The sequence below is a fragment of the Garra rufa genome, unplaced genomic scaffold (genome assembly GCF_049309525.1).
Source record: "Garra rufa unplaced genomic scaffold, GarRuf1.0 hap1_unplaced_001, whole genome shotgun sequence".
NCBI classification, from domain to species: Eukaryota; Metazoa; Chordata; class Actinopteri; order Cypriniformes; family Cyprinidae; genus Garra; species Garra rufa.
Genome location: NW_027394276.1, coordinates 22,220,928 through 22,237,813, shown reverse-complemented (window position 1 = coordinate 22,237,813; position 16,886 = coordinate 22,220,928). Strand labels below are relative to the sequence as shown.

The window sequence follows — 16,886 nt, the reverse complement described above, 5'->3', positions numbered from 1 at the left end:
AATCTTGAATCTCAGAGTCCAAAAAATCTAAATATTGAGAAAACTGCCTATAAAATGGTCAAAATTAAGTTCTTAGCAATGCATATTACTATTCAAAAATTAAGTTTTGATATATTTATGGTAGGAAATTTACAAAATATCTTCATGGAACATGATTTTTACTTAATTTCCTAATGATTTTTGGCATAAAAGGAAAATCGCTAAGTCTGACCCATACAATGTATTGTTGGCTATTGCTACAAACATACCTGTGCTACTCATGACTGATTTTTTGGTCCAGGGTCAGAAATAAAGATGTAACTTTCAAGTATTGAAAACATACATTAAAGGTACCCTATAATATGAACCCTTTAGGGGTTAAACAAGGTACTGGCCCAGTGACCCCAGTATTTGTTACTGTACCTTTAAGATTTCAAGATGCAAATGACTTACGTTGACTTCACAAAGCAAAGCCTTGCCAAATACTGTATAAGTAGATGATGATATGTGAATGTGGGAGGTTACATGTTAATGTGTTGAAACAGTACGTTTGACTGCAATATTGTATTGATTTCTGAATGTCCTAGTTTTCCAGCTTAGTTACAATATGAATCTACATTATGGTTAGGCACACAGAGACAATGTGGCAGGCTCTGGTAGAGTGTCTTTTTTTGTTTGTGAGTGTTCCATGTTCTTGCTCTCATTTGCATCAATCATTTCCATACTGCATGTAAACACAAATGCCTAAAATCTTCCTGCAGATCTGTAGGGCAGTCTAACCTGGTTAAACCAGTTAAAAAAAAAGAACAATAGTTTATGTAGGATAGTAAGATGTAAAGAAAAACAAAAAAACCTGCAGTTTCTCCAGTCTGGGCATCTCCCATGTTTTGATCATTTGGGTTCGGGACAGTACTTGGAGGAGGATCATAACCAATCGTTAAATTGATAGTTGCCTAAAATAGTAGATGCAGAGAAATACAGTTATGCTAGGTAAATCAGCATCATTATTTTTGCTGTAGTCCATACTGTACAAAAAATATTTACCCCAATTTCCTGTTTCTTCTCATTAATGAGAGGAATGTTCTTGGAAGGAAGAGATCTGGTCTGACCAGCAGCCAATTCTTTAAGAGAGATCTTTGCAGAACCAATAAATCTGGAAAGCAGAAGAAAACAATACTAAACAGGGAAGCAAACTTCACTTTTTAGGCAAATTGCCTTTTGTTTGTACTGTTGTATACAGAGTAAATAAAACTTCTCTGCTGAAAATATTAAAACCTTCTCTGATGTTGGTTCACTACTACTTCAAATTAAAAATAGGGTGACAAACAAGGCTATGACATTTGGTTATTCTGTTTCACTTCTGCTTTTCTCAGCCAGGACAAGTCCAGTCAAGAACTCTCTGACTAAGAGCTTATGAAGACACCTGAAAAAGACCATTTGTAGTTTTGCAATGGACGATGAATCAGGGTGACACAGCAACAGGACTTAGCTTGGGTGGGCTCAACCACCAGATTTCGACATACGGATGTCAAAGTTAAAACAGCATCCTTGTATTATATTGTACAATGAACATTTGAACTTCTTTTATCTACAAATATACTGAACAATGGCAAAAGTTAAAAAGTTTGGGGTCAAATTGAATGTCCCCATGTCGAAATCTGGTGGTTAAAAACTTGTTTGAGTTTTCAGTGTTGACAGACTTGAATCACTAATCTATGTACAGGCATTTAAGAATGATGAAATCTCCTTAAACTCACAATTTGCCCTTATTTGGGAATTTTTGTAGAGCAAATTCAGGAAGTTTTAAATGTGACATATTTTAAGCATTGTTTATAACTCATAAGTAAATCATGTAAAGTTTCTTTTTTTTTCTTTTATGTCTTTTGGTTGTGTTCTTTGGGCCTACGTTAAGTCCATCTCAGAAGACTTCAGTTACTGTGTGACAAAGGAAATGTCAGCAGATATTTTGGGGATAAAAATAAATAAATAAAAAATAAAAAGTGCTGGTATGTCATTTGAAGATTGCGAGATTGTATTTATCACCCTATCACAACAAACAGCAAAGGTATACATCACAGCTCGGAAGTGGGAGGGTCAAAAATATGTCATTTTGAAAGAAACTAATACTTTTATTTATCAAGAACACAAAGTGATAGTAAAGACAGTTATACATTTCAAATAAAAGCTATTTTTGTACTTTAATTTATCACATAATTGAATTGAATTCATTTTAAAAAAGCATTCCACAAAAATATTAAGCAGCACAACCTTATTTCAAAATAAACATATTAGAATTATTTCTGAGGGATCATGTGACACTGAATAAAATGACTGAGTAATAGCTGCTGAAAATCCATCAGAGAAGTTTTAAATTGTAATATTATTTAATACTACTACTGTTTTTACTGTATTTTTGATCAAATAAATGCAGCCTTGGTGAGCATAAGAGACTTTTTTTCAAAAGCATTAAAAATGTTCATCATTCAAATATGCATGTATATAGATTAGTCATTCAATAGTCATTCAACCACCAGATTTCGACATAAAGAAAATACGGATACCAAAGATAAAACTGCATCCTTTTATTGTATTGTACAGTGGACATTTTGGTCTTATTTTATCTACAAATATACTGAACAATACAAAAAAGTTGAAAAGTTTGGGTCGATAAGATGTTTTACTGCTTTTGAAAAAAGTCTCTTAAGCTCACAAAGGCTGCATTTATTTGATCAAAAATGCAGTAAAACAATAGTAGTGTTAAATAATATTAGAGTTTAAAACTTCTATGATGTCAAAGCTGATATTCAGCAGCTATTACTCAGTAATTTTAGTCATTGTCACATGATCCCTCAGAAATCATTCCAATATGTTTATTTGGTGGTCAAGAAACATACAGTGCCCTCCACAAATATTGGCACCCTTGGAAATACATCTGCATTGTTTATCATTTTGATCTTTCATTCAAAAAGCTCACTAAAGTGGAAAGTGGGGGAAAATTCTCATTATGAAATAAATGTTTTTCTCTAGTTTACGTTGGCCACAATTATTGGCACCCAAGTCCTTTTCCCAAGATAACAGCTCTGAGACTGTCCTATAATGCCTGGTGAGTTTGGAAACACCTGGCAAGAGATCAGAGACCATTATTTCATACAGAATAACTCCAGATCCTTCAGATGCCTAGCTCCATGTTGGTGCTTCTTCTCTTCAGTTCACTCCACTGATTTTCTACAGGGTTCAGGTCAAGGAACTAGGACGGCCATGGCAAAAGCTTTATTTTGTCCTCAATGTCCCATTTGTCTGACACTACTGGAACTTCAACCAGGACTGACTTCTATGGTCAGATGAAACTAAAAAGAAGAGCCTTTTGGCCGCAAACACTCAAGATGAGTTTGGTGCAAACAAGGATAAAAAAAGTACCCCGCGCCCACAGTTAAATAACACTGCTGGATCTTTAATGTTGTGGGCCTATTTTTCGGCCAGAGATACTGGACATCTTAGATACATGGCATCATGGTTTCTATCAAATAACAACAGACAAAAAAATCTAAACCTGGCTGCCTCTGTTGGAAATCTTATAATGGGTCACGGTTGGATCTTCCATCAGGACAACAATAATACAAAACAAACATTAAAATCAGTACAAAAATTAATTTGTGCTCGGATGAGCACACAGGATTTTTCTTGAAACCCTCCTAAACATCATGTGGTGATGTAGGGACTATTGACTTTTTTTAGGCTTTCTGACCCTAAGACTCAACTAATCTCTGCAGTTCTCCAACTGTGATCCTTGAAGAGTCTTTGGCCACTCAAACTTCCCTCCTTACCATGCATTAGGACGACAGACACATAGCCTCTTCCAGGCAGATTTGTAACATTTTCTGTTGATTGAAATGTATTAATTATTACCCTGATGGTAGGAATGGGGATTTTCAATGCATTAGCTCTTTTCTTACAGCCACTTTCTATTTTGTGAAGCTCAGCAATCTTGTTCCGCAGATCAGAACTATATTCTTTTGTTTTACTCCTTGTGATGGACAATTAAGAGAATTTGGCCTTTGTGTTCCTCATATTTATAATCCTGTGTGACAGGAAGTCATAGCTGGACAATATTATGCTCCTAGTCACCCTGGTGTGCTTGTAAATGTAAATATAAATGGGAATATAGAGAAATTTTACTTATAAGAATTTCTAGATGTGCAAATAATTGTGGCTAATGTGAACTAGAGGAAAACTTTTTTTATAAAGAGATTTTCCTCCCACTTTCCATTGTTTTACTTCAATGAAAGGTTAGAACTTTGTGAATTTTTCGAATGAAAGTTCAAAAGGATAAACAAGCTGCTTTTGCTCATAATTACCAAGGGTGCCAATATTTGTGGAGGGCACTGTAGTACTATCAATTTTGAAATAAGGTTGTGCTGCTTAATATTTTTGTGTAATGTTTTTTTGATTTTTAATTCAATTGTTTGATAAATCAAAGTACAAAAAATATAATTTATTTGAATTGTATAAATGTCTTTACTATCACTTTGCATTCTTGTTAAATAAAATAATTATTTTTTTTCTAAATATTTTTTTTTGAGCCCCCCCCCACTTTTGAACGGTGATGTATACCCTTGCTGTTTGTTGTAAGAGGGCAGTTTTGTTTTCTATGATACGTCCCCTTTAAATCCTGGTTACTATACAGCAGATCCAAAAGCCTATATACAACGTTAGGAAGCACTGAGAAGGAAGAAGAGGGAAAAACAGCTGGAAGCAATTACACCAGGCCAGAGACTTATGTGCCAGGCAGAGGGGACAAAAAAAGCAACTTGAGAGGGGGAACGTCTGAGAACACAACTCTTTTGTCCTGCCTAACTTTATGTACAGCTTGTCTACAACTTCACACAATGCGAAATGTGTAAGAGTGTAATATAAGCAATTTACATCACAATCGACACATTGGTAACAGTAACAGCACATTCTGTTTGCTCAGCATCATCACAGCTGATACATTCACCATGTGGAAAGGACTCAACATCATATGGAGATTAACCTGCCTGTTGTGAAACACTTGGAAATTGTACAGTCATGTCATAATCACAAAATAAATCATACTACTTTGTGTTACGGTCCTGATAACCCTGTCTTTGATGACTGGCTTATTGCATTTAAAAAATATATACTTCAGAGGGCTTCCGGCATAAGATTGTCTGTTTTGGAACGTGATTTAGGAATATTTAAACCCTCTTTGTGAATACAATCTTTAAATGACATACCAGCGATTTATTTATTTTCATGCTAAAAATATCTGCTGGCATTTCCTTTGTCAACCAGTCACTGTGGTGTTCAGAGACGGACTTAACATAGGCTTAAAGAACACATCCAAAAGATATAAAAGGGGAAAAAAGTGTACATGATACACGTATGAGTCATAAACTATGCTTAAAATGTCAAATTTAATACTTTCTGAATTTGCTCTACAAAAATTCCCAAATAAGGTCAAATTGCAAATTTAAGGATTAAAGATTCCATCATTCTTAAATGACTGTTTATAGATTAGTGATTCAAGTTGTCTGTCAACACTGAAATCAAACAAGTTTTCACAAGTTAACCTTTTTTCACATTTGTTGCTATGTTACTCTCTAGCCTGTGGCAACAAAGAACACAAACTTCAGCAAGTATGAGCAAATGTGTATGAGAGTCTGCAAACTAAAAAAGAAAAAAACTGCTATGGAGAAGTCATCTGCGTGACTCATGGAAAGTTCATTACCATGGAAGACTTTGCACAGTAAAACTTGCCACATGGAAGAAAAAAAATGCCTTCTGATCCAAACCAAATGCTCAGTAGTTTAAGACCCAGCTAGGTTGGACTGCAGCATAGCACTCAGAAACATAGGAAACTCATCTAAGGTGCTACTTTGGACTGTCTAGCGTCTTTTGCCAGCATAACCTACAAGTTTAGACAAGGTGGTTGGGTGTGGCAGTGAGATTTTAAAGGCTTTCATGTCTAACTCTGCACTTCACTAACATTGCAGCTCCTAAAAGTTCACAGAGCTTTCACAAAACTACGAGACTTACTTAGGTTTATCATTTAAACTGCAGTGATTTCAGCTTCAGCCGTTTGTGTATACAGTAAATAGCATGCAAGATTGCAGGGAAACCCATCCCACCCACTCAGCAAACACCCACCTACACCTCCTTCACCAGCAGGAATGTAAAGAAATGTCTTTTCTTTGAGAATGCTTGCCATATTATGACTTGTGAGAATAAAAACAGTGGCGGATGCAAACATACTTGTCTTTTCCAATGGTTTCATAGTCTTTCACAACCACATCAATGAATGATGAGGAATCCAACGGGGTGCCTTTCAAATCAAACTCAATGATCTGAAATGCAAAACCAGGTCTTGGTTATTCGCATTTAACAATGACATAATTTTAGTGTCCAGCAAAAAATAAAACACTATGGCTTGTACTGACCTCATTCCACACAGGATTTAATTCCTTATCAATGGCTTTTGTTTTCTTTTTTTCACCTAAAAGTTGAAATGAGTAAACTGTTAAACTATATTATGACCTACATTAGTTATGATAATAATGTAATTTGTAAATGTGTTTATTCACTTCACTTTTTGTTTAAAGATTATGTTTAGCTTTCAGGACTACATGTAAAATGTGCTTTATATAGGAATACCTAAAAACAACAATTGCACATTTTTACTTTCTACAGTGTAGGGGAGGGACGTGTTTCCCTAATCATGGGTCATTCCAATCCCTTATATGGAAATTTGCTGTTCTTTTCCATGTAAGCAAACATGTCCCAAATGTATGAGACCAAAACTTACTTTAAAATGTTACGTTGTTTTAGAAAACGTAGTACATATTTAAAAAGGCATCGAGAGCTTAACTTTTAGTTCAACTCCGTTAACTTTTTGAATTGTTTAATTAGGTCTTTAACACACCATTTAACACGATAAATGCAAATAAATAGCAAATTAATTAAAAAAAAAAAAAATAACGACTTAGCCTACCTTTAAAGATGATTGCTGTTATAGGATCTGGACTTCCAAGAGTTTTTTTAGGAATCCCTTTGGCGGATTCAACAACCACCTTCAACATGCTGGTAAATGTTGTCAATTACTGTTGCACAGAAGTCATCGACCTCACCTAATAGATTAACTTCATCATCAAGAGCAGAAACATTGACCATCAGAGAAGGAAGTGTCAGTCGGAGAGATGAGAAGCGCTGAATGAGAGGAGGGACCATGCCTGTAGTCTAGTTACAGGAACCTCAGGAAACTTTTTCCTTTTATATTAAACATTAAACATATGTTTTACTATTATTTTCTTTGGATGCTTAGAATTAATATATATATAACGTTACGCCTGTTTGCTTTGAGAAGCTAGAGTGAATTTAGTAAGGCAAAGTTAAGGTTTAATTTGGTGGTGGCTCTCGGGGTTGCGGATTTAGCAGAACCGAGGAAAAGCAGTGAAGATACAAAACCATAAGAACTAACGTTAAATGTAACAACAGTTCTGAAGCGAACACTTTCCATTACACTGATGTGTGTCTATATTATTTACACGCAAACATTGGAAATTATTTGAATAACAATGTACCTGAACTCAGGCTCCACCGTGTGGCGGCATATTAATTTACATCGACTCGTTTACATGTACAAGACTGACATTTATGAAAAGCGATTTAAAAATGGAAAAAAACAAACACGACGGATCACTCCTGCTAGCATTAGCTACGCAACAACAACACACGTTTTCTGTGTATCATAGTTTTGTATCATATGTTTCATTTGTGTTTTCAAATGTTTCAATAACCATAAAAGTTACACTACAATCTGTCAGGGAAAAGTTTGGCGAGCAAAAGTCGCGTTCACCCGCTTAGTAAAGGGTAGCTTTTGTTAAAGGTACACCAGTCAAATGTTTTTTAAGACGTCTCTGCTCACCAAGCCTGCATTTATTTTGATCCAAAATCATTAATATTGTGAAATATTTGCACTATTTAAAAAAAGTGTTCTATTTGAATATATTTTTAAATGTTATTTATTCCTGTGATTTGCTGTTCAAGAAAGATTTTTTTATTATTGTTATCAATATTTAGTTGAGTACAGTTGAGTGCATTTTTAGGATTCTTTGATGAATAGAAAGATCCAAAGATCAGCATTTATCTGAAATAAAAAGCTTTTGTAACATTATACACTATACCATTCAAAAGCTTGGAGACAGTATAATTTTTTATGGGGGGAAATTATAGAAATGAACACTTTTATTTAGCAAGAATGCTTTAAATTGATCAAAAGTGATGATAAAGACATACTCTGAACTAACTTCATCAATAAACCTGAAAATATTACTCAGCTGTTTTCAACTTAATAATAATAAATGTTTTTTGGAGCAGCAAATCAGAATATTAGAATGATTTCTGAAGGATCGTGTGACTGGAGTAATCATGCTAAAAATTCAGCTTTGAAATCACAAGAATAAATTGCATTTTAAAATACATTCAAATATAAATCAGTTATTTTAAATAGTAAAAATATATCTAAATTTTACTGTTTTTGTGAGCAGAACAGGCTTATTTAAAAATCTTACAGTCCAAAATCTTTTGACTGGTAGTGTACTTTACTCATAAAATGAAAATCATTCATCATAATGTTGTTCAAAACCTTTCTGGAACGACATGAGAATGAGAAAATTATCTTTCATTTTTACTTTTACATTTTCATTTATTTGCATTTATTGATTTAGCAGACACTTTTATCCAAAGCGACACACAACTGATTCCCCTGCAGAAAAAAAAAAAATGCTAAAACCAGCCTAAACTGGTTTGCTGGTCTTGGTTTGAGCTGGAAGAAGCTGGTTTTAGCTGGTCTCCCAGCCTGGCTAGGCTGGTCAGGCTGTTTTTAGCTGGTTGTTCTAGCTAGTCTGGACCAGCCTGACCAGCTGAAGTGGCCAAAACCCCTCTAAAGCCTGCTGACCAGCTGAAACCAGGCTGGATGACCAGTTAAAATCAGCTAAGGCTGGTTTAGCTGTTTTTTCCCCCCAGAAGGGCCATCAAAAATAGACAAATAAACACAAGATCGTACTCATAATACAAAGTGTCAGACATTGTTCAGATTAGTACAAGATAGAACTAGAGAGTTTTTTTATCCGGATAATTTATAAATGTTATACTGAAAACATGAATATTGTAATTATTTGAGACTTTGTTTTATACTACATGAAATTCTTCATAGAATCACACGACAACCTGTGTAGTTCCTTTAACTACCAGACGGTGGTGGTAAATGACAATATACATAATAAATTAGGCTGAAGTGTATTTTTGTCTCAAGCCAAATATTCCACGTGTATATTTGAAAAGAATCTGTTTTTGTTATAAATTTACAACGACACAATGGTCAGCTAATCCGTAAAACTAATAATATCACGTGGGAAATACAATTTTCCAAATCCATACGAGAGACGTACTTCTTTATTTAAATAACTTATTGTGCTGAACAGATTCATAATAAAGTTGGACTGAACGAATGTCTGTCTGGCAATTTATTTGGTGTATTGTTAAGTGCTGAAAAAGCCTGTGAATTGCTCTAGGGAAAGATGGAATAGATACTCCGAGCAGAAGGCAATATATGATTACATGTCTATTCAACCATTTTAACCAAATGATGAAACAGGTCTCTTGCTCAAACCAAAAAGCCCACTGCAGCTGCCGAGGGCGATATCCAGACACTAAAAACCTTTTCACTCTCTCTCAATCGCTCTTGCTTCCTCTCCAGGGCATTATGAACACTTTTATCTCCGAGATAAACGGAAGAGTGCATCCTCTCCACATCTCTGTAACAAGTCTATAAAGACTGAGGGGAAAAGGTTCTTCACCCTGTAATGCATTTAATATGTCTTTAAAAAGCTTCAACTGGCGATACCACAATCTGATTAGGCCTACTATGAGAATGAAATAGTTAGCGCTTGACTTTAACTTTGATTTTATGATTTAATGCAGAGATTATCCTGAAAAAAAAAAACCTTCTCACACTTATAATTTAAGATTCTCGCAATTGCGAATTTACATCTCGCAGTTCTGACTTTTTTTCTCAGAATTGCTTCATATAAACTTGAAATTCTGACATTTTTCTCACAATTGCTAGCTACAAAGTCGCAAATGCTAGAAAAAATCCAGAATTGCTAGATATCCCTGCTGAAAAAAACAGCATGCTGGTTTTTCAGCAGGGATTATGGGACATAAACTTACAATTGCGAGAAATAAAGTCAGAATTGCAAAATATACTCGACTCGTATATTCGTAATTCTGTCTTTTTTTCTAGCAATTGCGACTTAGCTAGCAAGTGTAGCTTTTTTTTCTCTCGCAATTTCGAGTTTGTATCTCGCAATTCTGACTTTGTATCTCGCAGTTTTGACTTCTTGTGATATAAACGTACAATTGCGAGTCTTAAAGTCAGAATTGAACCGATGTTATGCGACAAAAGCGTAATCTTTTCCAATTTTTCAACAGTTGTGAGTTATTAGGTCATAATTGTGAGATATAAACTTTCTGTGAACATATCAGTCTTTTATTTTCTCCTCAGAACTGGACTTTATAATTCACAATTGCGAGTTTATATCTCACAATTCTGACTTTGAAAAAGGAATATTTCGCAAAACAGCAATGGAAATGTTTTTTTTTCCTATTTACAGGTCATATTTTATTAAATATAGCCAAAATCCCACAAAAATCTGTTGCAATGACTTATTGCGAGAGGAAAAAATTATGTTTTAGTCGCATAACATCAGTTAATGGAAACGTCGTCATTTCGTAATACTTTTTAATCGACATTTATAAAATTCCACCAAAGTTTTGCGCAAATCTGTAATGGAAACGAGCCTAGTAACTTACAATTGCGAGAAATAACATCAGAATTGCGTGATATACTCGTACATCGCAATTCTGTCTTTTTTTCTCGCAATTGCGACTTTGTAGCTAGCAATTGTTACTTTTTTCTTGCAATTGCGACTTTGTATCTCGCAATTCTGACTTTTTTCTCACAATGCAGAATATTTTCTCAGTATTTTTATACAAACTCGGAATTCTGACTTCTTTTCTCAGAATTGTGATATAAACGTACAATTGCAAGTCTTAAAGTCAGAATTGTGAGATATAAACTTGCAATTGCAAGTTATAAAGTCAGAAGGTCCATTTCCATTAAAGATTTGCACAAAACTTTGGCGATATTTTATAAATGTCGATTAAATAGAATTGCGTTTCCATTAACCGATGTTATACGACTAAAACTTAATTTTTTCCTCTCACAACAAATCATGGTAACAGATTTTTGTGGGATTTTGGCTATATTTATTCGAATGTGACCTGTAAATGCGGAAAAAAACGTTTCCATTGCTGTTTTGCAAAATATTCCTTTTTCGAATTGCCTGAAAAACCACCTCATACGAGCGTAAAAACTTTTTTGTGATATATGAGAGTTTTTGCGCAATTGACGCTTTTCCATTAGGCCTATTTTTAATTAGCAATTTCATTTTGCGCAATTTAAGGGGTAATGGAAACGCAGCTACTGTGACTTTTTCTCGCAATTGTGAGTTTGCATCTCGCAATTCTGACTTTTTTCCTCGCAATTGCGACTTTGTATCTCGCAATTCTGACTTTTTTTCTCACAATTGCAGACTTTTTCTCAGAATTGCATTATATAAAACTCTCAATTCTGACTTCATTTCTCAGAATTGTGATATCAACGTGAAATTGCGAGTTATAAAGTCAGAATCGTGAGATATAAACTCACAATTCTGAGAGCAAAAGTCAGAATAGCATCATATACACTCGCAATTCTGAGAAATAAAGTCGCAATTGCATGATATAAATTTGCAATTATGAGTTATAAAGTCAGAATTACAAGATATAAACTCGCAATTTTGAGAAATGAAGCCAAAATTGTGTAATATAAACTCGCAATTGTGAGTTAAGTCAGAACTGTAAGTTATAAACTCAAATTTTTGTAAACATATCAGTCTTTTATTTTCTCCTCAGAACTGGACTTTATAACTTGCAATTGTGAGTTTATATCTCACAATTCGAAAAAAAGTTAGAATTGCGAGATACAAACTCGCAATTGCGAGAAAAAAAGTCAGAATTGCGAGATACAAACTCGCAATTGCGAGAAAAAGTCAGAATTGCGAGATACAAAATCGCAATTGTGAGAAAAAAAAAGTTAGAATTGCATTTATATCTCGCAATTCTGACTTTATTTCTCGTAATTGTGAGTTTATATCCCAAAACTCTAAGCAATTCTGACTTTATAACCTGCAATCGCACATTTATATCTCACAGTTATGAGCAAAAAAGTCAGAATTGTGAGATAATAAGTCATAATAACCATTTTTTTATTCAGTGGTGGAAAGAGGCTTCCATACTGTACAACCATTTTCAAAAGTGACACAAAAACACACTTGTCTTGTTAAACTAGGAAATATAATTTATTGCATAAAAATTATATTTAGTTACAGTAAGAAGTCTAAACATTTATGTACAGTATTACTTTACAGCATTACATGGAAAAAAAAAAAACCTCATGACTTCTTCTGTACCTTCTTTGATATAAAATAACATCTGAAAAAAAAAGAAAAAGGTTAAGTTTCGGCCACACTTGAGAATCCATAAACAGCAACTACCATCCAGAGAGAAGCAAAGCCCATTTAGCTTTACATGTAACATGTTTAAAGGCGTTTTCATGTAACATTGACCGAGAGACGACTGAAGACATTTCAGAGCCATTTAAAAGCTTCAGAGTTCAGAATCCATCAGGGAATTTCAATGTTCTAGGCAGCCTTCGTCATATAGAATCCTCAGAACTCGTTCACTGTGAAGACGAAAAGCTTCCAAAACAAGGGATCCCTGACCCACAATTACAGTCGTTTTGTTTGCATTTATTATGGCTGAGAGGCCTAAGAGGTCCAGTTTTCCCCAGCTTAGTTACAGCAGTGATCAGAAAAGGGAAAGCAGTACGATTCCCATTCCACGTACTTCATACACGAGACATCAAGACGTCCACAGATTCACTTTTTGTTGTGCACTTGCATAGTACTTATAATAGGAAAAGGATGAACAACAGATATGATGAAGTCTGTTCATCCATATACACTGTAGCACTGACTCATACACACAAACACACACCTCAGCTTTTTTAATTCATACCTTTACAGGTATGAACAGATACTGCACTTTTTTTGTTTATTTGTTGCTAGACATTTGAATACTTGTGATGAAAAAAAAAAAAAAAAATGGACTAACATCCACTTCAACTGATTATATGACTTCTGATAATAAGCAGTACATGGCTTTCAGGCTTACTCAAGGGAAACCCATTAAAACCTGAAAGTCAAAACAGACAATAAAGAGCAAGTGGGTCATACTGCAATCAACAGAGCACTTACGCCACCTCTCAAGGCTACTATTTATAATTTAAACAGCACGACTGACTGGCATCAAACCCCGAAAAGGGCTTTCTGCCATCCGCGCAATTTTCATCCTATTTAACCAGCGCAGCATATTTGCAGTACGCATTCCCCAGAAGGATCAAAGCACGTTTAACCTCAGCGTAACATTTCGATTTCATCCCATCTCAGTTTCAATGACCAAAAAAAGCCTGCTTTTATTTGTGAAGTACATCACAAATATTTAAATGGACATTTATACTGCAACCCCGCCTAAGTTCAGTCAGAGAGACGAATGCAGCGACGCAAAACAATGCCGTTACAAACAGAAAACTGAAAACCAATAATCCACAAATAGGGATAATAACTTAAAAAAAGTCCGTTCCCTATAGGAAACTAATATTGAATATAAAAAAGGTAGAGGCTAATGAAAGTATGATCAGAGATCCAGCAAGAAGTTTGGTCCTCTGCTAACGAGAACGCACAAATTCATTCCTGTATGCTATTCCAAAAGACACACACACACACACACAGAAAATAGCACTTCAAACTAAAGTCAAAGTGAAGCTCTGAAGCATGTGATTTGTTTCAAGAAACTGAAACCATTATGAAAGCTAATTTTAGTGCAGATGATCATAGCTCCTTGTAGTTGGCCTGTTTATCCAGGTTTCCATCTCAACTGTTGTTTATTTGTGTGCGAGCACGTTTCCTGAGGAGCTTGGTGCACTGCTGTTTTACCGGACGCAGAATCTCAGTGTCTTTAAGCATCTAGCGGTCGCTAGGAAACAAAGCCAGCGGCTTGATGTGCAATGGCGTTTGATCATGTACTTTCACACTTGGTATGTGTAGCAGGGAATCAGTGTGTATCAGTATGATGCAACTATCATTTAATCATGAACCGTGCCAGCAAACACGAGCCTTCCTTTTCAAACAACATCTCTGTTTTGTGATTGCAGCTTTGTCACGTTTGCTACATTTCGATATGTATTATTCGGAGATCATCCAGAGCGTCCGACCCCAGCTCATAGGCATCGCGATCCTTGGAATATTCTGCTTGAGCACAAAGGAACTGAGGTAAAAGGCAAGTTGTAACGATGCACTGGAACGCAGTTTCCATCCGCTTGCATTAATTCTAGGTTTTTAGTGGCCTTTTTCGCACTTTTTGATTTGCCGATCAGCAATCTCCGTCCGTCGTCATGACAACCAAGACCTCACTCTTGCCCATCTCTTCAAGAGCTGTCGCCAGGGAGACCAGGTCTGCGTCACCCTGGTGACAAGCTTCCCACAGGTCTAGCAGCACACCTGTGGGGCTGGGTTTGGTTGCAAAGTAGTTGAGATACCTGAGGGAGAGACGAGATGAAATTATTCTCTTCATCTATTGTGTTGAATATATGTGACCCTGGGCCACAAAACCAGTCCATTTTTTTGAAATTGAATAAGCTTTCCATTAATCTATAGCACGATATTTGACCAAGATACAACTATTTGAAAATCTGGAATCTGAGGGTGCAAAATAATCTAAATATTGAGAAAATCACCTTTAAAGTTGTAAATGGAGTTCTTAGCAATGCATACTAATCAAAAATTAAGTTTTTATATATTTACAGTAAGAAATGTACAAAATATCTTATAATTAAATAAAATACTTATAATTCTTATGTTTTTTTGCATAAAAGAAAATTTTGTCATTTTGACCTAGACAATGTATTTTTGGCTATTGCTGACAAAGAAATGATCAGTCTATAATTTTAATGGTAGGTTTATTTGAACAGTCAGGGAATGAATAACAACAACAACAACAACAACAACAACAACAAAATCCAGAAAAACGCATTTCAAAAAAGTCATAAGTTGATTTGCATTTTAATGAGTGAAATGAGTATTTGACCCCTTTGCAAAACATGACTTAGTACTTGGTGGTAAAACCCTTGTTGGCAATCACAGAGGTCAGACGTTTCTTGCAGTTGGCCACCAGGTTTGCACACATCTCTGGAGGGATTTTGTCCCACTCCTCTTTGCAGATTCTCTCCAAGTCATTAAGGTTTCGAGGCTAATGTTTAGCAACTCAAACCTTCAGCTCCCTCCACAGATCTTCTATGGGATTAAGGTCTGGAGACTGGCTAGGTCACTCCAGGACCTTAATGTGCTTCTTCTTGAGTCACTACTTTATTGCCTTGGCCATGTGTTTTAGGTCATTGTCATGCTGGAAAACCAATCAATGACCCATTTTTAATGCCCAGGCTGAGGGAAGGAGGACCCAAGATTTGACGTTACATGGCCCATCCATCGTCTCTTTGATGTGGTGCAGTTGTTCTGTCCCCTTAGCAGAAAATCACCCCCCAAGCATGTTTCCACCTCCATGTTTGACAGTGGGGATGGTGTTCTTGGGGTCACAGGCAGCATTCCTCCTCCTCCAAACACGGCAAGTTGAGTTGATGCCAAAGAGCTCGATTTTGGTCTCATTTGACCAAAACACTTTCACCCAGTTCTCCTCTGAATCATTCAGACGTTCATTGAGCCTATACATGTGCTTTCTTGAGCAGGGGACCTTGTGGGTGTTGCAGGATTTCAGTCCTTCACGGCGTAGTGTGTTACCAATTGTTTTTCTGATGACTATGGTCCAAGCTGCCTTGAGATCATTGACAAGATCCTCCCGTGTAGTTCTGAGCTGATTCCTCATCGTTCTTATGATCACTGAAACTCCACACCGTGAGATCTTGCATGGAGCCCCAGACCGAGGGAGATTTACAGTTATTTTGTGTTTCTTCCATTTGCGAATAATCGCACAAACTATTGTCAGCTTCTCACCAAGCTGCTTGGTGATGGTCTTGCAGACAATTCCAGCCTTGTGTAGGTCTACAATCTTGTCCCTGACATCCTCGGACAGCTCTTTGGTCTTAAATGGTGGAGAGTTTGCAATCTGATTGACTGATTGCTTCTGTGGACATACAGGTAACAAGCTGAGATTAGGAGCGCTATCTTAAAGGAAGTGCTCCTAATCTCAGCTTGTTACCTGTATAAATGACACCTTGGAGCCAGAAATCTTGCTGATTGATAGGGGATCAAAAACTTATTTCACTCAATAAAATACAAATCAATTTATGTTTTTCACTGTTCAAATAAACCTACCATTAAAATTCTAGACTGATAATTTCTTTGTCAGTGGGCAAACGTACATAATCAGCAGGGGATCAAATTATTTTTTTCCCTCACTGTACACCTGTGTGACATATGACTGGTTTTGTGGTCCAGGTTCACGTATGATTTTTTTTGGTCCTTTGAAAGATGAATGCAAATTTACCTGTCGAAGTCCAGCCTGCGAGCCAGCATTCTCCAGTCACAGCCGCGTGCGCTGGGGGCATCCAAACTGGCACAAATTTTCTGGCGTATGGAGACGGGCAGTCGGAAAGCATACGGGCCCACTTGAGATGAAGGCAGACACGAACCGCCTGCTGGCAATGGTGAGTGGGG

At 36.0% G+C, this 16,886-nt stretch overlaps 1 protein-coding gene across 1 annotated transcript; it reads right to left on the bottom strand.

Annotated features, from left to right (window-relative positions):
* Positions 1-754: 754 nt before the first annotated feature.
* On the bottom strand, positions 755-7,119 carry LOC141302370 (myoferlin-like). The gene is made up of 6 exons (XM_073832415.1): positions 6,989-7,119; positions 6,438-6,493; positions 6,253-6,344; positions 1,024-1,132; positions 833-932; positions 755-759 (listed from the first exon to the last, which is right to left on the bottom strand). Exons 1-6 carry the CDS (start codon positions 7,074-7,076, stop codon positions 755-757), a joined length of 450 nt encoding a protein of 149 aa, XP_073688516.1. The 5' UTR covers positions 7,077-7,119.
* Between the last annotated feature and the right edge of the window lie 9,767 nt (positions 7,120-16,886).